The 27,874-nt window shown below is 46.7% G+C and overlaps 2 protein-coding genes across 10 annotated transcripts in view; one reads left to right on the top strand and one right to left on the bottom strand.

The window, feature by feature from the left end:
• The window catches only part of ALDH3A2 (aldehyde dehydrogenase 3 family member A2), a 33,274-nt gene extending 31,094 nt beyond the window's left edge, over positions 1-2,180 (top strand). For all 4 annotated transcript variants that reach the window (XM_083715182.1, XM_083715180.1, XM_083715181.1 and 1 more), the window contains one exon: positions 399-2,180. In XM_083715182.1, coding sequence (XP_083571308.1) covers positions 399-413 — 15 coding nt within the window. In that variant the 3' untranslated portion in view covers positions 414-2,180. The remainder of the gene's footprint in view (positions 1-398) is intronic.
• On the bottom strand, positions 2,172-27,573 carry LOC310832876 (multidrug and toxin extrusion protein 1-like). Of its 6 annotated transcripts, none has more exons than XM_083715164.1 (18): positions 27,097-27,573; positions 24,394-24,589; positions 23,440-23,541; positions 20,918-20,986; positions 19,689-19,837; positions 18,384-18,426; positions 17,308-17,352; positions 16,576-16,673; positions 14,953-15,050; positions 14,341-14,454; positions 12,631-12,698; positions 11,174-11,282; positions 10,241-10,316; positions 7,644-7,713; positions 5,734-5,866; positions 5,422-5,516; positions 3,933-4,020; positions 2,172-2,910 (listed from the first exon to the last, which is right to left on the bottom strand). In XM_083715164.1, exons 2-18 carry the CDS (start codon positions 24,553-24,555, stop codon positions 2,687-2,689), a joined length of 1,743 nt encoding a protein of 580 aa, XP_083571290.1. In that variant the 5' UTR covers positions 24,556-24,589; positions 27,097-27,573; the 3' UTR covers positions 2,172-2,686. The 6 variants fall into 6 exon arrangements, with proteins under 6 accessions (XP_083571290.1, XP_083571289.1, XP_083571286.1 ...); XM_083715163.1 differs by lacking the exon at positions 27,097-27,573 and adding an exon at positions 26,500-26,592; XM_083715160.1 differs by lacking the exon at positions 27,097-27,573 and adding an exon at positions 25,939-26,341.
• Between the last annotated feature and the right edge of the window lie 301 nt (positions 27,574-27,874).

Below are 27,874 nucleotides of genomic sequence, written 5' to 3'. Positions count from 1 at the left end.
AGTTATCTCTTCTGATATGCATCCAATGAGATGCTTCTGTTTTTGCGTGTGGCTTGCAATGATCTGCTGACGAGTTTAGAATGGGAGAGTTGGAAGGGACCCTGCAATGCTTGCTCCATTTGCGGTGGCCGCTCGCTATATTTGACATGTGTCCATCGCGATCGCTCGCGAAAAAGACCATTTGCTGGCAATCGCCCACAGAGCTGCTGCTGATCAGATTCTGAGAGCAGATGAGTCAACGGCGTGCCTCGGTTTAAGGCAGCATTGGACATTCTTCCATGCATGGAAAGCTTCAGATTTCTGGGGGTTTTTTCCCTTTAAAAAAACCACGCACAAGTGAAGGAAAACACAGTAGATTCAAAGAGCTAATGGCATTCAATCCTCTTTCTTTCTTCCAGGTCGCGTTTTTCTGAGTCCGGGGTTCACCGACACCATTGACGGAACAAGTCGTGTTATTCAAGCTGTTCTCACCGGGTTAAGGGGGCTGGTTGCTAAAGCACACTTCTGTAAGGAATTTTGCCATTTCTTTTTAATCATTAAACACACTAAAAAGTCAAGAGGAGGATCTGAGCGACAGTCTGCGCCCACAGCCTCCCGCTGTAAACGAGGGCGTTTCAGGCAGCGAAACCGAAAAGCGCTGTCAATATTCTCGCTGCTGTTCTTGAAGGGCTCTTCATACACACACACAAAAATGTCTGAGGCTTTTTAAAAAGAAAGAAGTGGCCTTGCTCTGTGCCAGATGGGCTGATACATCAGTCCCCGTCTCGCCTCTTTGGCTTAGGTTGTCTTTGAAATAATAAGCAATAATCAGAAACGAGGAACGTGAAATGCTCCAAAAGGAGGCTGAAATCAGAATGGGGTTGTGGTTTTGGGAAGGAGTGTAATTGTACAGAAAATAAACAAATGAAAGCCTTCGATAAATGGGGTGCTGGTTCCAAATTAAATAATTAAACCAATCAAATAATAGTGGGACAAAGGGTGTATATTCCAGAAGGCCTACTTGCCCATATAATGAGGCTAGTCCTCATCCGCCTTTACTCCTCTTCAGAAGGGGAAATTTCCTGGTGAAAATTTGGACCCTTAAACCGCTTCTGTTCCAGAGTTGTCCATGCAGAACAGAGATTACAGAGAGGGTTAGGGTATCGCCTGCAAGAAGCTAATGGGCAGTTGTCCCGTTGCAAAACGAAAGGGCGCTGTGCGAGAGAGCAGGCTGGTTTCTGGCCTGACTCTGTGCCAAATACCTTCTTGTATCTGGTGGAGGTGGAGAACCTCTGGACAATGCAGGACTCCTAGCATCCCTGACCAGGCGGCCTGGGGCTGATCTGGAGCTGGGAGCCCTGCATCGTCCAGAGGTTCTCCACCTCCACCAGATACAAGAAGGTATTTGGCTTGCAAAGTGACACGAGCCCAGCGAAGCGGCCTTAGGGTGTGTTTGTGTGACCAATTTCAGTCCGCACTCCTTGACGCCCAGAGGTGGGGAACCTATGGCCTTCCAGATGTCAACCCCATCACATTTAAAGCACTGTGATGCCATTTTCAAAAGTCATGGCTTCCCCCCCCCCCAAAAAAAAAATAATTATGGGAGCTGCAGTTGGATAAGGGTGCTGGGACTTGTTAGGAGATTCCAAGTTCCCCTCCCAGAGCTACAGTTCCCAGAGTTCACTACAAAGAGGTAGGAGAAGAGAAAGGGTTTTGTTTTTTAAAAGAGAGGTTTCCAAAATGGGCGTTTTAATACAGCCTCCCTGCAACCTGGCATCTTCCAATATGTTTTTGGACTACAAAATCCATCCGGTTGGTTGAGGCCGATGGGACTTGTAGTCCCAACCCTCTGGAAGGCACCAGTGGAGGCTGGTCTGATTAACTACAACTGACTTATCCCATTTCTGTGCTGGAAGGTGGATTAAATTCAACCAGAGCGATCTATAGATTTGTTTCCAACTGACCTTTTCCAAGGATTTCTCTTCCTTTCATTCTTTTCCCTTCAAAATAAACACTTTTTACATAAAGTATTTTAGATGCAGAGAATGAAAGAACTGACGTGAGTTTAGAATTATTATCAAAATATTTTATGTGGGAAGATGGATATATTTCTCTCTCTGTATGTTTAAGAAATGTGGGTGTATCCTTGTAACTTACGCAAGCTGCAAATATAACATGATTAAACTCGAGAGTGGGTTGAAGCTTTTTAATGATTAAGAGTTTTTCCTGATTTGACCTTTGGGCCTTGAGCGCTTTATTGATATCGTTTCATGGTTGCATCCTACTCAGAGTAGACCCATTGACATTAATGGGCACAGCTGACAGAGGCCCATTCATTTCAGTTTTGGTTAACTCTTGAGCAGAACATAGCTTCCTCTCCGCAGCATCAGCCAACGGTTGGACTCCAACTCCTATCAGCCCCAGCCAACATGGCCGCCAGCTGCAAGGGATGATGGGAGTGTAGCACAGTGACATCTGGCATGCAGCAGTGCGGCAATCCCTCTCTGAGCCAGAGCTGGGTTTCTTGCGCCGCCAAGTCCTGGGTTCAAGTCCGGCCTGCGCTTGCTGATGACATCAAAACACAGCCCTGCGCCCAGCTATTCTGGGGTCCAGTTTCTTGCTTCTAAGTCAAACAGGACTCCCCCTTCCCTCTGTCTCCTTCCTGGACCAACCAAAATGGGGTGGGCGGGTGTGAGTGAATATATCCCTAATCTTTAACGGTGAAGAACCGAATCATGACGCCGATGGCCAGGATGATGAAAGCAGCTGCAACAGCCAGTCCTCTCTGGATGACCAGCTGTCTTGTAGTCAGAACTTTTCCCACAGTGGAGAGGCCTGTCACCATCTCATCCTGCAGCTGAAGCTGGTAAGTTGGCCCGTCAGTCTTGGAGAAACTAAGGAGGATGGCTCCGTTCTGAGCGTCTGTCTGGCCTGCAGCAGGCGGAGAAGGAGAGAGAGACGACTATCAGCTTGGCATCTGGTTAGCTGCTGTGAGAACAGAATGCTGGACCATATAGGCCTCTGCCATCCATTTCCCTCACTCTGCCCTCGCTTGGACTTCGCTCGCTATCAAGGGGGGCAGCACGTGGTCAAATATCCTACCTTTTCTTCATGGCGGCATACAAGGTTCCAGCCACAACTTACCTTCAGAAACCATTTCTGCGTATGGTTTTTGAAGCATTGCGCCTCAGTGGTCAGAGCGTGAGACTCTTCAGTCTCAGGGTTCGAGCCCCACGTTGGACGAAAAAACCAGGCGCACTGAGTCCAGTGCCAAATTTACATATAAGCTAAACAGGCTATAGCTTAGAGCCCACCTCTCTTGGAGCCCCCCCCCCAAAAAAAAATAAAGGGGGGGGAAACCTGGATGTACGTTTCCAAAATATAAGATAAAAAACAAATAAAATAAAACCTACATACAGCAACAGGGTTTTGTGTTGTGTAGGCTCCTATCATGTAAATAATGGGCCCTGCCTGCTAGCCTTTTGTTATGTGCAAATGGCTTTAGATACCTGTTAGGTCCATAAATTACCAAATAGCATATATTCAACAAAAAAAAACAGTGGTGATTTGTTGTTGACAAAGGACAGCTGGACATACAAAGGGCCCCATTACCTTAGGGACTCATCAAACCTAAATCTAGCCCTGGCACTGACCGTTTTGTGCCACAGCACAGCGGGTGGTTAAAATAGGTTTGTGGAGGAAGGGGGACATGACTTTCCCCATGTTTTATAAAACCAACCAAGTCAGCAGCCCAACGGCATAGCCCCCTCCCTTTGCATCTGTGGGGTTGGTGTTAATGGGCATTTCGAGGCTACCCTTGGGCTTTGAAGGAGGGCCGCCGGTTCCCCTTTTTCTAAGCCTTGCAGTCGAAAAGCGGCCACACTTCTGAGGGCAACAGACACTGGACCTCCTTTGAGGATCAAACAAGCAAAGAACAAACCCGTGTTCCATACCGGAAGAAGGAGCCATCTTGGTTGGGACGGGAGCCGAGTTCAAACCCTCCGGGGGCAGCCTCTGGGTCAATCCTGCACGGTGCTGAGCCTGAAGGACGGATCCGGACAGTTCGTTAAGGAAGCACTTTGTGCAGCCAGGGATTTGGGTGTTTTTTTTTAAGGTTTCTAGGACCTCTCCGCAGGGAGAAGGGTTGCAGCTTAGTGCCTAGAGTTCCTGCTTGGCATGCAGAATGTGCCAGTTTCAGGCCCTGGCAGCATCTCCATGTTGGGCTGTGGGGGGTGGGACTCCCTGCCACAAACTCTGGAGAGCAACTGCCAGCCAGTGTCCATAATACTGAGCTGGATGGACCAAGGGGCTGGATCAAGGTAAGGCAGCTTCTATGTTCAGTGCTTTCAATAATTTTCCAGTTTGACCCTGGAGTGACTCACAAGATAAAAACAGGATAAAGAAACAATAGAAAATTATCTCTCCTTGGCCATCTTATTGTTTCCTACTCCAACATAGCTCCTGCTGTCTAGGTGGGCCTCATGTGGCCCCTGACATCATTTTATGTGGCCCCCAACACTGCCCCGTTCTTCCTATGCATTTGTTCCTTTTTCACCTGTTGGTTCTGATCTGAGTGGCTTCAAAAGAGAATTTGACAAATCCACAGAGGTGTCCGTCGGCAGCTACGAGCCAAGGTGGCCACGGATCGTGGAATCGTGAGAATTGAAGAGTTGCGAGGGGACCTGGGGGTCTTCTAGTCCAACCCCCCGCAGTGCAGGAAACTCTCTCCCAACATGGGGTCGTGAGTGGGGGGAGCTTTGCTGCTGTGCTTGTGGGCTTCTGACTGGGCTAGATGGGCTTCCTTTGCCCCGATCCAGCTGGGAAATTATTACAGGGAAAACGGAAGCAGAGTGGTCTTCGCTCCAAATCAGTTAATCTGGAACACTTTTGCCTGTGGCTCCGCTCACTGCCAACACACAGCCCCTGACACAGGGAATGCGGCCCCCAAAGAAAAGAGACCCCCCTACCCTTTAAGCAAATCTGCATTGGCTCCCAGTACGTTTCCGAGCACAATTCAAAGTGTTGGTGCTGACCTTGAAAGCCCTAAACGGCCTCGGCCCAGTAGACCTGAAGGAGCGTCTCCACTCCCATCATTCAGCCCGGACACTGAGATCCAGCGCCGAGGGCCTTCTGGCAGTTCCCACATTGCGAGAAGTGAGGTTACAGGGAACCAGGCAGAGGGCCTTCTTGGTAGTGGCGCCTGCCCTGTGGAACGCCCTCCCATCAGATGTCAAGGAAATAAGTAGCTATCTTATCTTTAAAAGACATCTGAAGGCAGCCCTGTTTAGGGAAGTTTTTAATATTTAATGCTGTATTGTTTTTAACATTCGATTGGAAGCCACCCAGAGTGGCCGGGGAAGCTCAGCCAGATGGGCGGGGTATAAATAATATTATTATTATTATTATTATTATTATTATTATTATTATTATTAATCTCCCTACCTCCTCAGCCGCCTGCTTCCAGTTCATCCGGCCAATGTAGGTTATAGAGCATATGCAAGGGATAAGGGCGCATATCAACATGCCCAGCCAGAGGCCTGAGGGAGAAGATGGAGAGAGACCACACAGAAGGGTCAACGGGAGTTATATGTCATGGGCAGAGCGCCTGGCCTGCATGCAGAAGGTCCCAGGTTTGATCCCCGATGGCACCTCCAGGTAGAAGAATAGGAACTCCTTCCTGAAAGCCACAGCCAATCAGTGTGGGCTATACTGAGCCAGACGGACCAATGAGCAAACTTGGTATTAAGGCGGTACCTATGAGTCCCATTTTGGCCACGAAAACCAGCACAATGGCCACCGGCAATCCCACGGCATAGTACCCAACGGCGTTGAAGATGGCGCCAAGCTTCTGTTTCCCGGTGCCACGCAGGACCCCGCTGGTGGTACACTGCGAAGAGGGGAAGAAGGGGTTACAATATGATTGCGTCTCACATGGGGGTTACCTTCTGGGGGTAGTCCATACGCACAACAAGGTGTGGGATATATGCAGCCTCATAAAAGGGTAAAGGGACCCCTGACCGTTAGGTCCAGTCATGGATGACTCTGGGATTGCGGCGCTCATATCACTTTATTGGCCAAGGGAGCTGGCATACAGCAAACCAGAGCAGTGCACGGAAACGCCGTTTACCTTCCCGCTGGAGTGGTACCTATTTATCTACTTGCACTTTGACGTGCTTTCAAACTGCTAGGTTGGCAGGAGCAGGGACCGAGCAACAGGAGCTCACCCCGTCGTGAGGATTCGAACCGCCTACCTTCTGATCGGCAAGTCCTAGGCTCTGTGGTTTAACCCACAGCGCCACCCGCCTACATCCAGCCTCATAGAACCACTCTAAATGCATGGAGGGGGTTAAAACCATAGAGTAAGCTGTCCTGTCAGGCCTAGCTAGGTTACAACACCCGCCCCTTTGGGAGGAAGGGTGACCAAACTCTTTGGTCTTTCCCTTCCATCTGACCAGTAAGGAGGTCTAAGCTGGCTGCTCCAAACTTAGACCACATGGCTTTAGCGATCCATCTTTGAGTTTCCATACAAATAATTCAGGAACAGTGTAACAACTATACTGCCTGTGTTTTCTTGCTGCTGTATGGAAAAGCACACGAATCTGACTTTGGAAAAGTTGGTAAGTAAAGCATTTTAACTTACCGACCATTTGGTCTCTTTCTATGCGAAGAGAAGTGGGGGGACTTTGGACACCTATATTTCCACACTTTGCTGCATGCTTTGTGGTTTTAAATCTATGCTGGGGTTTTCTCACCAAAGAGTACTTGTCCCAAACCCAGATCTAGGCACCTGGGGAATTCTCCTTTTATTCTACCATCTATATCCACTGTTCCCTTTAACCAAATACAAAATACAACAAAAGGCGTATAACAAAAACTGTCCCCATGAGCTCACCTCTATCCTTCTGGAGCCAGTGTGCCAAGAAGGCCTTGGCCCCCCAAAAAACAAGGCAGAGAGCTTTAAAACTCTTTTCTCCTGCTCTCTTATTATTTGTGACTTTCCAGAGCCAAGCCCCGATTCTTTTCAAAAATTTTACTGTCATTTTAACATTTAAAAACTTGACTTCCTTCCCCCTCTTTCTGCAGTTCCTGAACTTTATTTTTAATATTTTCTGCATATCCAAATTAACTATATTTGTTCATTTATTCATCTAAATATATATTTTTATGAAACTGCAGGTTATTTCAATAATCCTGCCAATGTTCTTATCAGTTTACAATTTGTTTGTAAATATTCAGTAAATCATTTCCATTCGTTTATAAAAAAAGTTTGTTATCTTGATTTCTTAATTTTCCAGTATGTTTCGCCATTTCTGCATATTTCGTAAGTTTTTAGTATCCATTCTTCTTTTGTTGAGACTGGATTAGACCTCTCCTTAAGAAGGCATGAGAACAATGAGTAGGTTGTGCATTGTGCAAAGCATTAAAAAAACCCAACCCAATCTCAATTCAACTTCCTGATCTGATTTTAGGATGTATTTTAATTGATTGCCTGATTTTATGTTAATGTGTTATATGTTTGATGTTAGCCGCTCTGAGCCCGGTTTTGGCCGGGGAGGGCGGAGTATAAATATTTATTATTATTATTATTATTATTATTATTATTATTATTAAACAAGATGAGAGACCACCCCCACCCTATTTCCCTTAAAGGTGGATATACTCACGCAAAGGGCTTCAAAAAGGTGGAAAGCGATGTAGACAGGAATGACCTTTGCCACGAGTTCAACTACCTCCCTATTTGCAGAGAGACAGAAAACAAAAAGGGATACCTCAGTGAGTAGAGCATGAGGCTCTTAATCTCAGGGTAGCGGATTTGAGTCCCACACTGGACAACAGATTCCTGCATTGCAAGGGGCTGGACTAAATGATCCTTGGGATCTCTTCAACTCTATAATCCTACGATTCTATGAAAGGGTGCCATTTAATTCAAAGGGCAAAACAACAACAAACCTCTGGTTACGTGAAACATATTCAATAAACACACAAGACGTAACCAGCTGTACGTTTGAAAAAAGAATATATACTATTCATTGTCTTGAATTGCTTACAGCAGCTACTACTATGCTATAAGGTCCACTGTCCTGTGATATCATATATGGTATATACGGTTGTTGACGGTTTTTATATTAATTTTGCTGTAAAATGTGTGATTACGATATTGTATTTATTTGCATTACTTAGAGTTTGAAACTACTGATGAAGCCCAAGACGGCGAAACAAGGCTAATATTCCTGAAATCTTTGTCTTAGACTCTGTGAAAGGATTCTGTGGAACTGCAACAACCTTTTGTGTGGATTGTTGGAATTTATGAACAGACAGGTGGAAAAGACACTTTCACATATATGGACCTTATGCATAAACTGATTAGAGAATGAACTGATCCACTGGGTCTTCTACTTTTTCGTTGAACTTTGAGTTAGTACTTCTGTTGAAATCTACAATTCAATACAATGAATAGTATATAGTATTTTTTTTCAAACGTACAGCCGGTTACGTCTTCTGTGTTTATTGTTTAATTCCAAGGAAGAAGAAGAAGAAGAAGAAGAAGAAGAAGAAGAAGAAGAAGAAGAAGAAGAGGAGGAGGAGGAGGTGGAGGAGGAGGAGTTTGGATTTGATATCCCGCTTTCTCACTACCCGAAGGAGTCTCAAAGCAGCAAACATTCTCCTTTCCCTTCCTCCCCCACAACAAACACTCTGTGAGTTGAGCGGGGCTGAGAGATTTCAGAGAAGTGTGACTGGCCCAAGGTCACCCAGCAGCTGCATGTGGAGGAGCGGGGAAGCGAACCCAGTTCACCAGATTACGAATCTACCGCTCTTAACCGCTACACCACACTGGCTCTCAGTTCTCCTTTCTAGGAGGCTGTTCTGGCCACATCAATGTGCCTGAGACCACAGACTAAAACTGCCCCTCTACCTCCTAAATGCCTCAGACTCTGAGTTCCTCCCCAACCAAGCTCCCAGAAACATTTGTCTTGCTTTATTTTTTGTTCATAAGCCAATTTGTCAACTCAAATAAATTTCTCCTTTTAATAACAATGGTGCAGCTTGTCGCCAAGTTCTTACTGCATGACAAGAATTCACAGAATTTCAGGCCTCTCTGCTACGCCTAATAGTATAAACAGGGGAATCTCAGATTTAATGGAGTCCCGGTTTCCCACTCCTGGACCCCTCAGCTTATTCCAGACAAGCACACCCTCCCTCCCTCCCTTCTTCACAGGGTCATTGGGATGTCCGGGGTAAAGGAACCTCTTCTACTTTGAGGGCCGCATGCCCTCGGTGTTTTATCTCTTGTTTCATGGGTTCCTAACCGTTTTTGAGCCAGGAACACCTTGGGAAATCTCACAGAACTGTCACCGCAAATACCGTATTTTTCGTCCTATAGGACACACCGGCCCATAGGACACACCTCGGGGTTTTTTTGGGGGGGAATGAATAAAAAAAATTATTCCCCCCCCCCAGCCGCGGCTGCCGCCCCAAGCCTTGCGCACACCTGTCCGAAGCACGGGGCCCCCTCCAGAGGGCTCCCTGTGCTTCGGGCTGCAGGCTGCTGCCCGCAAGCCTTGTGAGCCCGCGGGACCTCCCACCGGGCTCGCAAGGCTTGCGGATAGCTTCCTGAAGCCTGGAGAGCGAGAGGGGTCGTTGCACACCGATGCCTCTCGCTCTACAGGCTTCAGCCAAAGCCTGCATTCGCCCCATAGGACGCACACACATTTCCCCTTCATTTTTGGAGGGGGAAAGGTGCGTCCTATGGGGCGAAAAAATACGGTATACCCATTTCACAGAAGAAAAATTGGCATCGCTCAGAACACGCCAGGCGAGGTGCGTACGCATACCAAAACTGCGACTATTGAAGGTGGCATGAAACTGCTTTAAATATATATTGCAGATGAGGCCTTGATTTCGGACAGTAGGCTGAGAGTTGTTAAAGACCTTCTGATCGGCAAGCCCTAGGCTCTGTGGTTTAACCCACAGAGCCACCCGCGTTGTTAGGAGACTCCTATTCCCCTCATAGGGCTATCATTCCCAGAGTGGTTTAGCATTCAGTCCCTCTTCCCAGGGAACCTAGGGAATTGTAGTTCTGTGAGGGGAATAAGGGGTCTCCTAACCACCCTCAACAAACTACAGTTCCCAGGATTCTTTGGGGGCAGCCATGACTGTTTACAGTGACATTGTAGCACCTTTAAATGTAAGGTGTGGACTTGGCACCACGTTGATGCTAAGTATTATTGTCAGCCTAAAAAACACATGGTTTGTGACTTACTCATCGCTGGTAAATATATAAGCTAGGATGTCCTTTGTGGATGCCGTCAGAGTGCCCATCAGCAGGAAAAAAAACACTGGAGAAGATCAAAGAGAATTTATAAGTTTAGGTTTTACCCACTGAAATTAACAGACACCCAAGTTAGTCATACCCACTATTTTAAATGGGTCTACTGTAGGTAGGACTAGCATCAGACACAAGCCAGAGAGTACAAACAGAAGAAAGGTGGCAATCACTGTAACTGTTGTTCTCAAAAAAGGGTTAATGTTTAACCCTATGGCTGGCACCCAGCTGTCCTGCAATGCCTTGAGGGGAGAAGTTATGGCTTTTGCCTTCTTTGTCCCAAGAAAGGTTAAAACAGGGGTTGGCAACCCTTCGGGGGGCCATTTTGAATGTCGAGAAAGCAATGTGGGAGCCAGTCACAAAATGGCTGCCAAGGGGGACATGGTATGAGATGAAATAACTGTGTTCCATTGCAGGGGGTTGGACTAGATGACTGCTCCCGGGGTCCCTTCGAATTCTGCAGTTCTATGAAATGAGAAGAGCTTGCTGATAAATTCCACGTAAAGGTAAAGGTAAAGGTACCCCTGACCATTAGGTCCAGTTGTGGCCGACTCTGGGGTTGCGGCGCTCATCTCGCTTTATTGGCTGAGGGAGCCGGCATACAGCTTCTGGGTCATGTGGCCAGCATGACTAAGCCGCTTCTGGCGAACCAGAGCAGCGCACGGAAACGCCGTTTACCTTCCTGCCAGAGCGGTACCTATTTATCTACTTGCACATGATGTGCTTTTGAACTGCTAGGTTGGCAGGAGCAGGGACCGAGCAACGGGAGCTCCCCCATTGCAGGGATTTGAACCGCCGACCTTCTGATCGGCAAGCCCTAGGCTCTGTGGTTTAACCCACAGCGCCACCCATGTCCCAAATTCCACGTACCTGTGCACAAAATGGAGACCACAAAGGATTTCCGGGCTTCCTCGAAGTTCCCAGCCCCTAAGGCGTTGCCCACCAGGACGCTAACAGATGCACTGATCCCAAACGGAATCTGAAAAGGACAGCGTTGCTTTTGACACCTTAACCAAAGCTTTTGGGATCATCGATTGTGTTTGTATGTTCACTGGAAGCATCTCACCCTTGAGAAACCACCACCGCCCTGAAAAATCTCAAGCTGGCATTCTTCAAAACATACCCATGCATCCTAAATAATATCATGGGTTACTTATGCAATGGGCAGTTTCTGCATCTTTTGCCCCACCCATATATATACATAAAACATATGATATACAGCACAACCCTGATCTCTGAGCAGCGAGAGAATGAAGGTCGATGGAGATTTCAGGATATATGGTTTTGTTTACACGTCTAGACAACCTGGGCACCAGATGCAGGAGCTCACATCATGAACATCCCAGCAGATGGTGTTATAGCTCTGGGTCCAGCACAGAGCAAGACAAGCCTCTTTCCACCATCAGCCAAAACTCTCAAACACACACGCAGTCCCACTCGGCCCATCGTTATTATTCTTCTAATTATATATCTATTTATACGCCCACGGGGACTCAAGGCAGCCTACAGATAGAAACAAGAATCACTAAAAACAAAGGGGGGGTCATTAAAAAGCAATTAAACACCAATAAAATTAAAACTATATACATGTATAAGGTAAAGGTAAAGGTACCCCTGACCGTTAGGTCCGGTCGCGGATGACTCTGGGGTTGTGCACTTATCTCGCTTTACTGGCCGAGGGAGCCAATGATTGTCCGCAGACAGCTTCCGGGTCATGTGGCCAGCATGACTAAGCCGCTTCTGGTGAACCAGAGCAGCGCACGGAAACGCCTTTTATCTTCCCGCCGGAGCGGTACATATTTATCTACTTGTGCTGGTGTGCTTTCAAACTGCTAGGTTGGCAGGAGCTCACCCCGTCGCGAGCTCACCCCGTCGCGGGGATTCGAATCACCGACCTTCTGATCGGCAAGCCCAAGAGGCTCAGTGGTTTAGACCACAGCGCCACCCGCGTTCCTATATATGCATATATAAAAGCTATTAAAACAATACAATGTAACTGCAATAAAACAACATCCATACTTCCCCAAAGTTTGCTGAAACAAACAAGCATTGAACCTATTGTTCTCCCTCCTAGGATGACTAGGTGAGATGGGGAAAAGTCTCCCCCATGTTGTCTCTATGGCAACACAGCTCACTCTTTTGAGATGCTGATGAGGGCACTTCGCTGGCCATTATCTTACAAAGAAACTGGTCTGACCCGTTCAGCCTCCTCTTCTGCTCAGACCTAACCTGTACAGGATCACAGCGACCCAAAGGCCCTGTCCAGACCTGCCCCACCCACCCACCACAAAATGTAACACTATAATAATTTGTACAGGAGGTCTTACCATGTAGGCGATTGTGGCCACTTCGTAAATGATCGATTGGCATGACAACTCTAGGACACCAAGGAGACCTGGGTTGGGGGCAATTGAGGGTGGAGGGAAGGCAGGACATGGGAATCAGTGACAGAGGACTGTGCTGAGCTTTAGACATGTACACATTCAAAGCATTCAGACATTCAAAACATTGCGGCCCTTAAGGCATCTCTCTCCAGCTCTCAGGAGTCCCCCCAAGAATGTGAGGTGCTACTGAGACAAACCCCTTTATAACCAGGGAGCAGGAAGCTTAAAAAGTATCAGCCATATTTTTATTTTCCTGCTCTCCTGTTGTTTGGAAATAGTTTAATGCTGTATACAGGCTGTTAGTTCTGTGAGGTGATATTTACTGTACTTTTCCGTCTATAAGACGTCCCCATGTATAAGACACCCCCAGGGTTGTTGAGTTTTTTTTAGGGGGGGATTGCCAAAAATCATCCTCCCGCACGCATCACAAAATCCGCCCCCCGTCTGTCCCATCGTCGGCAGAAGCTGCCAATTGCCCACCCAATTGCCGCAGCATCAGCCAATCTACACCACCCATTGATGCAGCAACCAATAACACACACAATAGCCACGAACACCGCAGCAGCAACCAATCAAATGCCACCCTATTCACTACCCGTGTATAAGACGACCCCCATTTTTTAGCATGATTTCTCAAGAAAAAAACCTAGTCTTATACACAGAAAAGTACGGTATTTGTCAATCTAATACAGTGGACCCTCCGGATATGAATTAAATTCGTTCTGGGGGTCCGTACTTAACCTGAAAAGTCCGTAACTGGAGACGCCACTTCCAGGCTTGCCACGTTCCCAACCCAAAAGTTACGTAACTCGAGGGTCCACTGTAGTTCCATAGCTTTAAATGTTTGTAAGGTTGGTGTCCTTTTTTATTTTTCAGAATCTGTACTTGGTACAGTGGAACCGCATTTGTCAAACGTAATCCATTCTCGAAGACCATTCGACTTCTGAAACATTCGACTTCCGAGGCGTTTTCGAAAATGGAAGCAATTCTGGGTTTTTGGCGTTTGAAAACCAAAACATTCAGCTTCCAAGACACTCGAAAACCGAGGTTCCACTGTATGTATTACTTTTTCTAATAGGAGGTGGTATGTATTATTTATTATTTGCATGATAAAATTAATTATATAAAATGTTAGCCAAGTTCTACATTTGACATTTTGAGCTGCAGATAATCTAAATAAATACTGTGTGTGTGTGTGTGTGTGTGTGTGTGTGTGTGTGTGTGTAAAGGAATAAAAAGTTAACAGGGCACTGGTTGTTGTCTCTGCCTCAGTTCCTGAGCTGCAATTGGTTCCTGTGCAATTATGTCACCAGCATAGCCGTGCAGATAGTTGGATCTGGATACAGTGGTACCTCGGGTTAAGTACTTAATTCGTTCCGGAGGTCTGTTCTTAAGCTGAAACTGTTCTTAACCTGAAGCACCACTTTAGCTAATGGGGCCTCCTGCCGCTGCCATGCCGCTGGAGCACGATTTCTCTTCTTAACCTGAAGCACTATTTCTGGGTTAGCGGAGTCTGTAACCTGAAGTGTATGTAACCTGAAGCGTATGTAACCTGAGGTACCACTGTATTGTATTGTAATTGACATGCTCCAATACGATTGGCTTGGTCTTCTGGCCCCTCCCACTGCCCATGACACCTCCCCTCCCACTGACCTATCATAAAACTTCCGATTTCGAAGGTCCACCATTCGATGCAGGTCATGAGCATGCTGGGAACAGCTAAGGCCATAAACACGTCCCATTCCTGGAGGCATTCGGTGGACCATCCTAGGATTTGGAGGGAGCAGGGAAGAAAGGGAGAGAAAAACAGGGCAGATTTCAATTCTATTTTCTGATGAGGCAACATTTGTTATGTACGTAAAGCTGGCAAAGTCACTTAAATAATAGAGTCCCAAGAGAAAAGTCCTGATAACGCTTCACTGAGGAAACTGAACATAAGCAGCATATAAATTTGATGAGAACCAAACATAGAGGTTTTGCCTTTTTAAAGCAGGTCTTGTGTACAGCAGAGATAAATTCAACCAAACAGAGGGGAGAAAACGTCCTCAAAGCTACACCTCCAATCAGAGCATGTGTTACCTCAGGGAGGATCATGCGCGTCTACATGGTTGCTAAGCAACAGCTCCCCCTCCCTCTGGGCTAGCTGCCTTTAATAGAATTAACCCTTGAGTTACAAACTGAATGATCCCTGCGGTTGCACTTCCAACATGAAACTGGGAAAGGAAACTCGGAAGAGACAGGGGCATTGGGAAATAAGCAGGTTACCTCCCCAGGTTTCAGCGTGAAGCTTTTTCCATTTGATGTACAGGAAGAGGGCAATGGCTTGCGAATACTGTGCGATGGTGTTGGCCCAGGCAGAGCCCCTGGAATGAGGAAAGGAGGGGGAGATTAACAAATAAGCGAGGGCCACATTGGAAACATTACATAGTAGAGCGTTGTAAAACGGTTGGCAACGTATGAGGTGGGAGCTAGAGACCGATTTTTCGGGTCCTTCCCTGGCACCCACAAACCCTCTGAACCCGCCCACCCACTGCTCCCCTGGCCATGAAGTAGGAAAAGGGGGTGACTTTCCCCCCTCACTAGAAAAATTTGTAGAGCTGAAGGAGGAAGTTGAGAGAGTGACGCTCTTTCCCTCTTTCTGCTCTGTGGTGCTTCTCTTTTTTTTAATCATTTTTTATTAGGAATTTAAACAAAGCATATTACCTTAAAACATATCATCCTTAATTCCCCCCCATCCCCCCCCCCCGACTTCCCTCAGTTCCAATCCCTGATTTCTCTATAAATGCTATTCTCTGCATGCTACAAAGTTGTATAGATCCTTAATTTGTCTAACTGGTTGTTATCGATAAAAAGTTTGTGATGCTCTGTGGTGCTTTTCAAGGCTCAGGTGAATTCGGCTGGATTTGAGTTAGACCCAAATCCTCTCTTTCGGTGTTTTGCGTGTGTGTGTGTGTTGATCTGGGGAAGGAGGGAAGAGAAGTAATAGAAGAGAATGCCTCTATGTTCACACAGACACCCAAATGTCCCCACATAATTATGGGCAACCCCCATAATTAGGCCTTAGGAGGTCACCCCAACTTTCTTTGTGCAGGCAGGAAGCGCCAACCCCTTCGCACCGTTCGGGTCCATTCCCGAAAATCGCAATAACTGAGGGAATGAAAAAAAAGCAACACACATTGAAGGCCCGAAGATCACAATGGGTCTGTTGAAAGTGATATAATTGCCGTATTTTTCAGTCCCCCATGTATAAGGAAACCCCTTTTTTGAACCCTTAAGAAATCAATATTTTAAACATCAAACTGAGCAACTTTTTTTGGAGCGGATTGCCGAAAATTGTTGTGGTGGGGTTTTTTTTGGAGCTTTTTTTTTTTTGCAGCTTTCAACGCTACTGGTGAGTCGTGTTTCTTTTAACCACCTGGGTATAAGTCGATTCGCATTTTTTTTACTGAATTTTTTTAAGCAAAAAAACTTGTCTTATACACGGGAAAATATGGTATACCTCCTTCAAATTTTTAAAAAGCTAACCAGGAAAATTGAAGGGGAAATGCATTTAAAAATGTGGTTAAATGCAGGAAACTGGGACGAGGAGGAATGACTGTTACTTCCACAGACATGATGGAGGCATTTAAGGAGCAAGTAAGACTGCCCCCCAACTGTCTTTTAAAGAGAGGTTCTTTCTGGTTGTAGATCTGGGCTTGCTGTCAAAACAACAACCTTGCAGAGACCTTGATTGTCCAAGAACGTCCCCACCCAAAACCCTTGACTTGATATATACAAACAAAGGATTTTGCAATACATTCCTAGCGTTCCACCGACAAAAGAAAGAAAAAGGTGGGTAGGCGGTGCATTCAAAATGCAGGTTGGTCCTGCCAGCCGTTTCTCATTTACCTAACCCCCATGTGAAGCTGGTAGAGGAAGACATAATTTGCAATCAGATTGACGATGTTTCCAGCAATGCCACACAGAACCTCAGGCCAGATGATCCTCTGAAACAAGATATTATTTTAGCAATTAGATGAACCAGGTGCTTTATCACTGAGCTACCAACATTTCCCTAATAATAATAATAATAATAATATATTATTGATACCCCGCCCATCTGGCTGGGTTTCCCCAGCCACTCTGGGCGGTTTCCAACAAAGTATTAAAATACAGTGGTCTGTTAAACATTAAAAGCTTCCCTAAAGAGGGCTGCCTTCAGATGTCTTCTAAAAGTCTGGTAGTTGTTGTTCTCTTTGACATCTGGTGGGAGGGAGTTCCACAGGGCGGGCGCCACTACCGAGAAGGCCCTCTGCCTGATTCCCTGTAACTTGGCTTCTCACAGTGAAGGAACCACCAGAAGGCCCTCAGCACTGGACCTCAGCGTCCGGGCAGAACGATGGGAGAGGCAGTTGGAAAACAGGGACACTTGGGAGGGTCCAGGGGACTCCACCCCTTAAACTGAGTCAGCCTATCTTGCTCAGTATTGCCTGCACTGACTGGCAGCAGTGGCTTCTCAAGGGCTTCAGTCGGGGCGGAGATATTCCCAGGCCTCCCTGGAGATGCTGGGGATTGAAACCTTCTGCCTGCTCAGCCGCCTTTCCTGCCTTTATTTCCCCAACAAGAGAAAGAGCATCTTACCTGATTCTGCAGGTACCTCATCTGGATCTGGTAAATAAACGTCGCCTGTGGAGCAAGGAGGAATGAATACAACCTGCGATCCAAAGCAGGGGTGTGTGAGCAAATTAATGTTCTCTTCCCCCAGTGATGCATCTATCTTCTTTATATCGCCTTTTCTCAGTTGCCCCTTTTGGAAAACAAACGGGGCTTTCGACAGGCAGCAGTCCAACCAATGTAACACCTGTGCTGCCACAACAAGTTTGACCAGTTGGGTGACAGCCTGCCTTGCGGATATCTTCTAGAGGCACAAGAGGCCTGGAAGTGCCCCTCCAGGGTTTATTTTATTTTTTAAAAAATAATATTTATTCCAATTTTGAAGATTACAAAAAAGACAAACAATCCAAGGGGAAAAAAAGAAAAAAGAAAAAGAAAAAAACACACAAATCCAACCTTTACATAACTTTCTTTCCTTTGCTTATTTCCTTGACCTCATCACACCTCCCTTTTTTGTATTCTAGTTCAATTAGATATTTCAGCAAATCCTTTCCATCCTTGTCATTATCCTAAAAAAATTTATCCTGATATACTATATTTTTACATTCTCCTCTTTCACTAATTGCCAATCCATTTTTACTTAATCCTTTATATTATTTCTGCTAAGACCACATAACCTCATTCCAACATCCTTCTAACATTCCTTAATTTTACAATATTTCTGTAAATAAACTTTAAATTTCTTCCAAACTTCTTCCATCAACTCTTCTCCCTGGTCTCGGATTCTGCCAGTCATTTCCGCCAGTTCCATATAGTCCATCACCTTCATCTGCCATTCTTCCTGGATGGGTAGATCTTGTGTCTTCCAATACTTTGCAATAAGTACCGGTATTCTTGCTGCTGTTGTGGCATACATAAAAAAAGTTCTATCTGCCCCTCCAGGGTTTCAGGCAGTGGCCGCTTCCAAACCTACCTGCAGAGGACTGAACCTGGGGGACCTTCTACAAGCAAAGCAGGTATTCCCAGCACTGAACTGCGACTAGTTCCACTTAAAAGACCCCACCGAGAAAATGAAAGAAAGCAGGATGGAATGGAAGACTTACGGGAAGCGCTGGGATGAAGATCATGACGTAAACCTGTGTGAGCCTGGAGCAATGAAAACAAACGAGCAAAGAAAACAAAACCCCAAAATTAGCAGTTTATTATCCTGCAGCTGATATTTGTTCCCATCCCGGGGGGGGGGGGGGCATCCCATCATAACAGTGCAGAAGCTACCTCACCCCGTGCCCTGCCAATGCCTTTATTTTCTGGCATTGCTGAGAGGTGTGTTTTTCTGTTCAAGAAAAACAAGAAAAACGATTGCATGCCGCAGCTATCCCAGAACCCCTCACTTCAAGGCCATCGTGTGCAGAAAAGGGCACTCTAGCCCCAACTCTTTGTGCCCTCCCTCTTCAACCTCAGGGCACGTTTAAAGCCCTACACCACTTTAAAGAACCAGGCCTCCCCCCCAAAGAATTATGGGAGCTGTAGTTTCTTATGAGTGCTGCGAGTTGCTAGGTGACCCTGGTTTCCTCCTCGGAACTACAGTTCCCAGGGTGGCTTAATCAATCAATCCTTCTTCCCAGGGAACTCTGGGAATTGTAGCTCAGCATCCTTAATGTACTACAGCTCCCATGATCCTTTGGGGGAGGCTCACTGGGCACCATCGCTATATAGCTTCAAGCACCAGTCGAAAACATTCTTTTTTTAACCAGACCTTTGCTATTTAATGATCTAGGGTAGAGTTTCCCCAAACTTGGGTCTCTGGTTGTTTTTGGACTACAATTCCCATCATCCCTGACCACTGGTCCTTCTAGCTAGGGATGATGGGAGCTGTAGCCCAAAAAACCAGATGGAGACCCCTGTTTGGGAAACCCTGATGATCTAGGGCTGTTCAGAGTGGGTGGCATGTTTTAAAGTATTTCTTTTTCTTCCTGGTTTCAACTTGTGGATGTGCTTGTTCGTTTCTGTAAGTCGCTTTGAGCTGCCTGTAGCAAGATAAATTAGTAGTAAATTTAATAACAACCACCACCACCATTTAAAGTGGTATTGTGGTGCTTTGAACGTATGGTGCAATTGTGGCCTCAGTTTCGCCCTTGTATAACTCAGGAGAGAGCAAGATGGTGGCAAAGCAAGAATTAGTTGGCTCTGCCTTTCATTGACTCTGTCTCTTCCTATCATTGGTTTTGGCGCCACCTGCTGTTCGGCTCCCGGCCTTCCGCCCTACCAGCCCCAGTGGGCACCAGCAACCTTTGGAAATATGGGGTATTGTGTGTGGACATGGGAAATGGGGAAGATCGCATGCACAATGATCAGCCTCAAGTCCAATAAACGGCTGAGTGGAGGATTTCCCTTTTCTTTCTCCCCACCTGGAGACATCTGGGTCCTGTCGGATGAGTAAGAGGAGCTGCTCTGTGTTGACGAAGACGGCCCAGCAGGGGAAGCAGCAGAGAAGCAGAATGAGGATCCCCCGTTGCAGGATGGTGCCCACCCTCTTCATATTCTTCCCGCCATACGTCTGGGGAGGGGGGCGTGTGGGTGAAGGTCCCAAAAAAAGAAGAAGCATCATTGAAACTCTCCAGCCTTTGGATATAAAGGTAACTCACAACAGGAGTTTTATTCAAATACTTCACTGCTCTGGGGTGTTCTAGAAAGAGAAGGCATTGTTTCTCTAGGTGAGGAGCCTGTGGCCCTCCAGATATTACTAGATTCTGACTCGCATAATAGATATAAAATGATAATTCCCTGGATGCCAAGATCCAGGTTTGGGGCAAGTACTCTTAAAGCATTGAATAAAGGCTGTTCGAGCTTTAACATATGCCTTTGTGATTTCCAAATTTTCCCCTAGCATAGAAAAAGACCACAGGTTTAGTAACTTTAAAATGTTTTACTTACAAACTCTCCAAAGGTCAAATTCATCTGCTTTTCCACACAGCATTTTTTTTTTGGGGGGGAATGCACAGGCAGTAAAACTTCCTGTGAAAGTTCCTAAATTATTGGTATAGAAACTCAAGAATGGCTTGTGAGAGCTGTGCAGCTAAGCTGTTGCTCCAGCTTAGCCTCTTCACATGCTGAGCTTCTGAGCTAGACTGGGGTGGGAACAAAGACTTGATTACCTAGTTCCTTCTAAGGTGAAGGGGAGCGACCTAGTTAAGCCTAGCAGGACAGCTTACTCTATGGTCTTAACCCCTTCACGCATTGATTAGATTTAAGGATGTGGGTTATATGAGGCTGGTTATCCCAGAGTCAGTCTCACAAAGGCCAAAGGTCAGGGGAATTATGGGAGTTGTAGTCCAGCAACTTCTGAAGAGCTACAGGTTCTTGTAGCATTTTGCAAGCTTACAAATCATCTACAGAGTCTGGATTATAAGTAACAAATTTTACTTAGCTGTTTGCGGCTACTAAACTATACACAAAACTGAAACTAGTCCCATCTTCAGAGTTTCCTTTCCCTGCAGGTCTTACCCAGCACTGATTCCCTCCCAGCAACCAGCCTTTCAAAATGTTCAAGCAAGACACACCTTGACGCTGGCCTTGTCTCAGACTACGTTTCATACACCAGAATTCGAACACACAGCGGCAGCCAGCCATTACTCACCTGTGATATTAACGTATCGCAAGCTGAAGACAACCCAAATCCAACAGAGATGCCTGTTACATTTATAACCTAGGGACCATCAGAGAGGGGAGAAATTAGCAGGCAGACAAATCGAGGGGTTATAATGTTGAATGCTAGAAAGAATGGCACAATCTTATGGTCTGGAGGCTTCACTGCGAGAAGCCAAGTTACAAGGAATCAGGCAGAGGGCCTTCTTGGTGGTGGCACCCGCCCTGTGGAACGCCCTCCCACCAGATGTCAAAGAGAAGAACAACTACCTGACATTTAGAAGACATCTGAAGGGAGCCCTGTTTAGGGAAGCTTTTAATGTTTAACAGACCACTGTATTTTAATACTTTGTTGGAAGCCGCCCAGAGTAGCTGGGGAAACACAGCCAGATGGGCGGGGTATAAATATTATTATTATTATTATTATTATTATTATTATTATTATTATTATTATTATTATCAGAGGCTGTCTACCTTCGAGCAGGATAAATTATTTGTTCATCAAGCCCACTATTGACTATTAAGAACATAAGGAGAGCCTGCTGGATCAGGCCCAAGTCCCCTCTAGTCCGGCATCCTGTTCTCACAGGGGCTAACAAGATGCCTATGGAAAACCTGCAATCAGGATCAGAGCACAAGAGCAAATCTCCCCTCCTGTGGCTTCCAGCTCCTGGAATCTAGAAGCATCACTGCCACCCATAGCCATCTCTTCCTCCACCTCCTTCCTTGTGTATAGTTTAGTGAGCCAGTGTGGTGTAGTGGTTAAGAGCGGTAGTCTCGTAATCTGGAGAACCGGGTTCGAGTCTCCACTCCTCCACATGCAGCTGCTGGGTGACCTTGGGCCAGTCACACTTCTCTGATGTCTCTCAGCCCCACTCACCTCACAGAGTGTTTGTTGTGGGGGAGGAAGGGAAAGGAGAATGTTTGCCGCTTTGAGACTCCTTAAAGGGAGTGAAAGGCGGGATATCAAATCCAAACTCTTCTTCTTCTTCTTCTTCTTCTTCTTCATGAATTTGTCTAATCCTCTTTAAAGCCATCCCAGAGTGGCTGGGGAAACTCAGCCAGATGGGCAGGGTATAAATAGTAAATTATTATTATTATTATTATTATTATTATTATTATTATTATTATCCAAGTGGATGGCCATCACTGCCTCGTGTGTTCCGTAGTTTAACTGTCAGCTGTGTGACAAAGACCTTCCTTTCATCTCTCCTGAATCTTCACACATTCAGCTTCATTGCGTGTGCACAAGTTGCAGCGTTAGGAGAGAGGGAGAAAAACTTTTCTCTATGCCATGAATAGGGATGCGGGTGGCGCTGTGGGTTAAACCACACAGCCTAGGACTTGCCGATCAGAAGGTCGGTGGTTCGAATCCCCGCGACAGGGTGAGCGCCCGTTGCTTGGTCCCTGCTCCTGCCAACCTAGCAGTTCAAAAGCACGTCAAAGTGCAAGTAGATAAATAGGTACCACTCCGGCGGGAAGGTAAACGGCGTTTCCGTGCGCTGCTCTGGTTCGCCAGAAGCGGCTTAGTCCTGCTGGCCACATGACCCGGAAGCTGTATGCCGGCTCCCTTGGCCAGTAAAGCGAGATGAGTGCCGCAACCCCAGAGTCGGTCATGACTGGACCTAATGGTCAGGGGTCCCTTTACCTTTACCTTTACCTTTATGCCATGAATAATTCTACAAACTTCTACTCTGTTTTCCTCTCACTTGCCTTTTCTCTAAACTGGTAAGTCCCAAAGGCTGCAGCCTTTCCTCATAGGGAAGACACAACCACCCCTTAAACTTTTCGGCTGCCAAACTCTTCTCGGGGTTTCTCATGCTTCTTACAGCTGAGCCACCTGTTTTCTAAACCGAAAAGCTCCAAATAAAATTGGAACATGGGAAGCTGCCCTATGCTGAATCAGACCATTGGCCTGGCTTGCTTGTCTACACTGACCGGCAGCAGCTCTGCAGGGCTTCAGGCAGGGGGTGTTTCCCAGACACACATGGGCTCTGAATCTGGAAGCTTCTGCACTCAAACCAGGCATTCTATCACTGAGCTAGAACACATCCTATAAGAATGAGATAGAATTCCTCGTCATTCTAAAGCAAACTAATGGATGATTTAAACAGGAGCATAGGAAACTACCTTACACTGAATCAGGCCATTGATTAATGTCCATCGAGCTCAATACTGTCAACACTGACTCACAGCAGCTCTCCAGGAGATGCTGGAGATTGAACCCGGGTCCTTCTGCATGCAGAGCAGGTGCTCTACTATTGAGCTACAGCTCTTTCCCAAATTCAAGGCATGCTTTACTAATCCAGCCAAAGTGTGTGAAAGGCCAACAATGACCCTCTCTAGAAGGAGTCTTCAGCTCCCTTGTCTGGCTCTGAATGAGTCGTCGTTCTGGGCACACATCCTGATTGGACGTTGACTCATTCAGAGATGCAACAAGGAAACTCGGCAGAGGTCCAGGGACATTTTAAAACACATACGTACGCGCACACACACACACTTAAAAACACTCACCGCAATGGCAAGGGTGACAGAAGCCAGCTCAACCTTGCCAAGGTGGCCACAGAATATTGTGCTGACGACATGGATCATAAATACGAGTAACTGGATGAGTGTCTGTTGGGGGAAAACAATTAAAGGAAATTTGGAGACATATAACCCTAGAAACTGTCATATTGTGCTGGGAAGAATTTCTGGTGCGGATTATGGAAAATGGAATGACATTGTCATGAATTTAGCGGTGATTAAAATCCTGCTGCCCACCCTTTAATATTTAGCTTGGCAGCCAAACAGGCCTACATTTGGAAACCCAAGCAGCTAAATAGCTCAGATCTAAGGTCTTTAAATCAGACTTTAGATGGGAGTTATGCAGCAGAGTTCATCTCCATCAACTTAGCTCAGGGCTCAGCGAACTTTTTCAGCAGGGGGTTGGTCCACTGTCCCTCAGACCTTGTGGGGGGCCGGACTATATTTTTTGGGGAGGGGAGAGTGAATTCCAATGCCCCACAAATAACTCAGAGATGCATTTTAAATAAAAGCACACTTTCTACTCATGTAAAAACACCAGGCAGGCCCCCAAAATAACCCAGAGATGCGTTTTAAATAAAAGGACACATTCTACTCTTGTAAAAACACACTGATTCCCGGACCATCCGCGGGCCGGATTTAGAAGGCGAATGGGCCAGATCTGGCCCCCGGGCCTTAGTTTGCCTACCCATGACTTAGCTCTCAGCAATTTAACTGTGAGCAGCAAGGTCCACAGAAACATAGAACTGTAGAGTTGGAAGGGACCATGAGAGCCTCGAACCCACAACCCCAAGATTAAGAGTCTCACGCTCTACTGACTCAGCTATCCCAGGTTGAACAGAGCGGAGACAAAAGCTGGCAGATATCAGCTTCAGATTGGGACAGGAAGTTGTCTTGCCAGCACAGAGAACTGGCGTCTTAACCACGGATTTGGGGTCTTACCAGCGGCCCTGCCAGCACCAAAATTTTCTTTGCTTCTTGCCAGAAGTTGGAAGGAATAAATCGGCATAATTGCCTGCAGCAACTTGGGGCGGAAGCCTGTGGCTCAGCGGCTGAATCCTCGAGGGATGTCTTCTTAGAGATGGACGATGCTCCGAGATCCATAAGCAGAAAGGGACCCTCTCTCCTGGGTGGATTCCTTTTTTAAAAAACAGACGCGCCTGATTTGTCTGATCCAAGAGGGCACTTGTCTAACAGCTGCAGAACGGACGTCACTCAGAAGCCGAATACTCGGACCTCCTTGTCCTCATGCCCCTACGATTTTGGGCTAAAGGGTGATGATTAAAGTCTCTCCCGAGCCAATAAAAGATGAAGGAGGGGCAGGCTGTTTGGGCCAGTCTGCTGTGAGCAGAGATCCGCAGGAGGCTGGCTCCAAGGACCTGGGGCATGTCCAAAGTAACCGTCACAAGACCAGGACATTTGAGAAGCTTTCCTCCACGCAAGGGAGAGCCAGCGAAACAGGATACATATATATATAAGACTTTTAATTCTGAGTCAGGCCCCACCATCCGTCAAGAATAATAGCGTTCCCTGAAGGCACTGCCCTCGAGTGCTGGAACCCGGAGCCTAATTCGGAGCAAGTGGCTAGTCCTCATGCCTGAGAAGAATCGGGGCAACTTAGTGAAATGTCAGAAGCAGGGCAGGTCAGCATAGCTGTCAACTTTTCCCTTTTCTTGCAGGGAATCCTATTCGGAATAAGGGAATTTCCCTTAAAAAAGGGGGGAAACGTTGACAGCTATGGGCAGGTGGCGAGGAGGGAGGACCTCCAGCCAAGAGGAGATGAGGACTCTGAGCCCCGCTCAGTATTTAACAAGGCTGGAAGCAAATATATAGATATTTGCCTTTTTTATAGATAGCAGACCTTAGACGGGAGTTGGATTACAGCTGCTTAGCTCTCGGGAACAAGGTTTGCGGAAGCCCAGGACAAAGACAAAACGCGAAGAGTAGGTGCAGTTGGAAATAATGGGCACGACTAACTTGGGTTCATTAATTTCGGTGGGCCTACTCTCAAGTAAAACATGGTTGGATACAATCCTCTGCATGCATGTGTGTAGGCAGACTGTCTGTGTGTGTGTGAGAGAGAGAGAGACTCATACAGAGGGTCAGCAACAAAAAATTGCAGCGTGGTATGCTTCTGTTCGGGACGCGGGTGGCGCTGTGGGTTAAACCACAGAGCCTAGGACTTGCCGATCAAAAGGTCAGCGGTTCGAATCCCCGCAACGGGCTCAGCTCCCGTTGCTTGGTCCCTGCTCCTGCCCACCTAGCAGTTCGAAAGCACCTCAAAGTGCAAGTAGATAAATAGGTACCACTCCGGCGGGAAGGGAAACGGCGTTTCCATGTGCTGCTCTGGTTCGCCAGAAGCGGCTTAGTCCTGCTGGCCACATGACCCAGAAGCTGTACGCTGGCTCCCTCGGCCAGTAAAGCGAGATGAGCGCCGCAACCCCAGAGTCGGCCACGACTGGACCTAATGGTCAGGGGCCCCTTTACCTTTTTACCTTTATGCTTCTGTTCAGTGGGCCAGCCAGCTAGCCATGCCCTCTTTTCTGAGGCTCCATTCCATTTAGCCTCCACACACAAAACTGGATTCTGTGACAACAGAGGATGCTCAGTTTGTTCACCTGCCTGTTCTGGGTTCCTTCCCCTCATAGGATCCTCCAAAACCCCTTACACCCATTTTTCTCGTGGGTAGCTTGTGGTTCTCTCAGGCTTGCTAACAGCACCCTTCCATGCAGGTGACCAGCCCCAGATTGAAGCAACTGGAGCCCCTGGACTGGGAGACCTTGGGAGGTCCAAACTTAGCAGCATCTGATCACGAGAAATAAAACCACGTTCTCTTCTTTACTGTTACCAAGCAACTTGGCCTAGGTCGTTAAATCTGCCTGTTTTTCAATTTTTTTTTTTTTTTTTTTTTTTTTTTTGCAAGAGGCCAAGGCCTCCCTAGATTAGGAGGCCCTGGGCTGTGGCCTGCTCAGCCTGCATGTAAATCTGGCACTAGATGTGACTCGGTTTTAGCTAAGCTAGCTACGTAAGGAGAGGGAAAGAGCTCACTTTTTCAATACGTAAAGATGGGGAAGGAGCTGCCCTCGTGATCTTGCTGGACTCCAACTCCCATCAGCCCCAGCCAGGAAGATCAAAGGTCAGGTGTGATGGGAGTTGGAGTCCAGAAGCCATTAGAGGAGTCAGCGGTCCACAAAGGGGCGCTGCTCTGCTTGAGAACAATTTGTGACACGAACAGAGGAAATGGACTTAGATTGAGCCAGACCCATTGCTCCATCTGGCTCAGTGTTGTCTACACTGACTGGCAGCAGCTCTCCAGTATTTCCAGGCAGGGAGCCTTTCCCAGCCCTGCTTGGAAATTGCAGGAGATCGAACTTGGGACCTTCTCATGTGCACTGCCGCCCGGTTCCAACTTTCCCCTTAGAAGTAAAAGCAAGGCGCCAGTCCTCATGATATCAGGTATTCAAAAGTAGGGAGTCCATGGCTTGGCTTTGGAAAAACAGTAGTACTTAGTTCATTGGGAACAAGTGCTCTAGGGTTTTAGATAGACAATGCATCCCCCCAGTTCTATCGGGAGATGCTGGGTGAAATAAATAAATTAAGGTCTTATGTATATAATAATGGTTCATAAATGTACCAAGCAAACACGTACATATATAGGCCCCATGTCTGAAGCTGCACAGGAAAGCAGCTATGGAGCCATTTTGACTCCCAGGCTGACCAGGTGTATTCTCTGCAAGGTCAAATGGAGGAGCCTCCCTATTGCCTTTTCCTTCACAAATCCTCTCTTAAGGGTATATCTGTGTATGAATAGGGTGAACCTGTGATCTGGCTCAGGAACTAAGTACTTATCATTACAAAAGACTGGCTAGGCTCCCCAGGGTATCAATCCAGTAAGCATTAACAGGCAACTTGCCACAGGAGATAAAACGACAGGAGAAAAACAACATTCAAATTTCTGTTTTAGACCGCCTTTTCTGTGATGCATCTGAGGGGTGGTCTTGGGTTACACCCCTTCTGTGATGTATGTATGATGTATCTGGGGGTGGTCTTGATCTACAGGGTGGCAATTTCAAAAGTCCATCTAAAGCCTTGCGCGCCATTGTTCTGGGTTCCTCCTCCCTCCTGCGTGTGGTGAGTGAGGACCCTGTTGCAACAGATCAATAAAGATCAAGCTTAGTAGCTGCTTTGCTTCTCAATATTCTCTGGTTGGCCTCTGTTTTTTTCCTCCGACTGACGGAGAACCTACAAAGGACTCTAATAAGGGAATAAGGGCAAATTTTCGTTTATTTCAGAGACAACCCAGCCAAATGGGCGGGGTATAAATAATAAGATTATTATTCTTATTAACCTGGCTCTTCTTATAAGATCCAGGGCAGATCTTACGCAGCGCATAGTTTAAACTATGGAACTCGCTTCCACTGGA

Source organism: Podarcis gaigeae (genome assembly GCF_964106915.1).
Source record: "Podarcis gaigeae genome assembly, chromosome: 15".
Classification (NCBI taxonomy): domain Eukaryota; kingdom Metazoa; phylum Chordata; class Lepidosauria; order Squamata; family Lacertidae; genus Podarcis; species Podarcis gaigeae.
The sequence above is the reverse complement of the archived record's forward strand: the minus strand, read 5'-3'. Positions and strand labels throughout refer to the sequence as shown.

Bases quoted from the DNA above. Each gene is read 5' to 3' on its own strand.
- LOC310832876 (XM_083715164.1), bottom strand. From the start codon at position 24,555: ATGGATCTCGGAGCATCGTCCATCTCTAAGAAGACATCCCTCGAGGAT. The intron at 5,517-5,733 runs GTACCGCCTTAA...CTTCTCCCTCAG, and splicing joins GGCCAAAATGGGACTCATAG to GCCTCTGGCTGGGCATGTTG. The intron at 4,021-5,421 runs GTAGGGAGATTA...TCCGTCCTTCAG, and splicing joins GGAAGCAGGCGGCTGAGGAG to GCTCAGCACCGTGCAGGATT.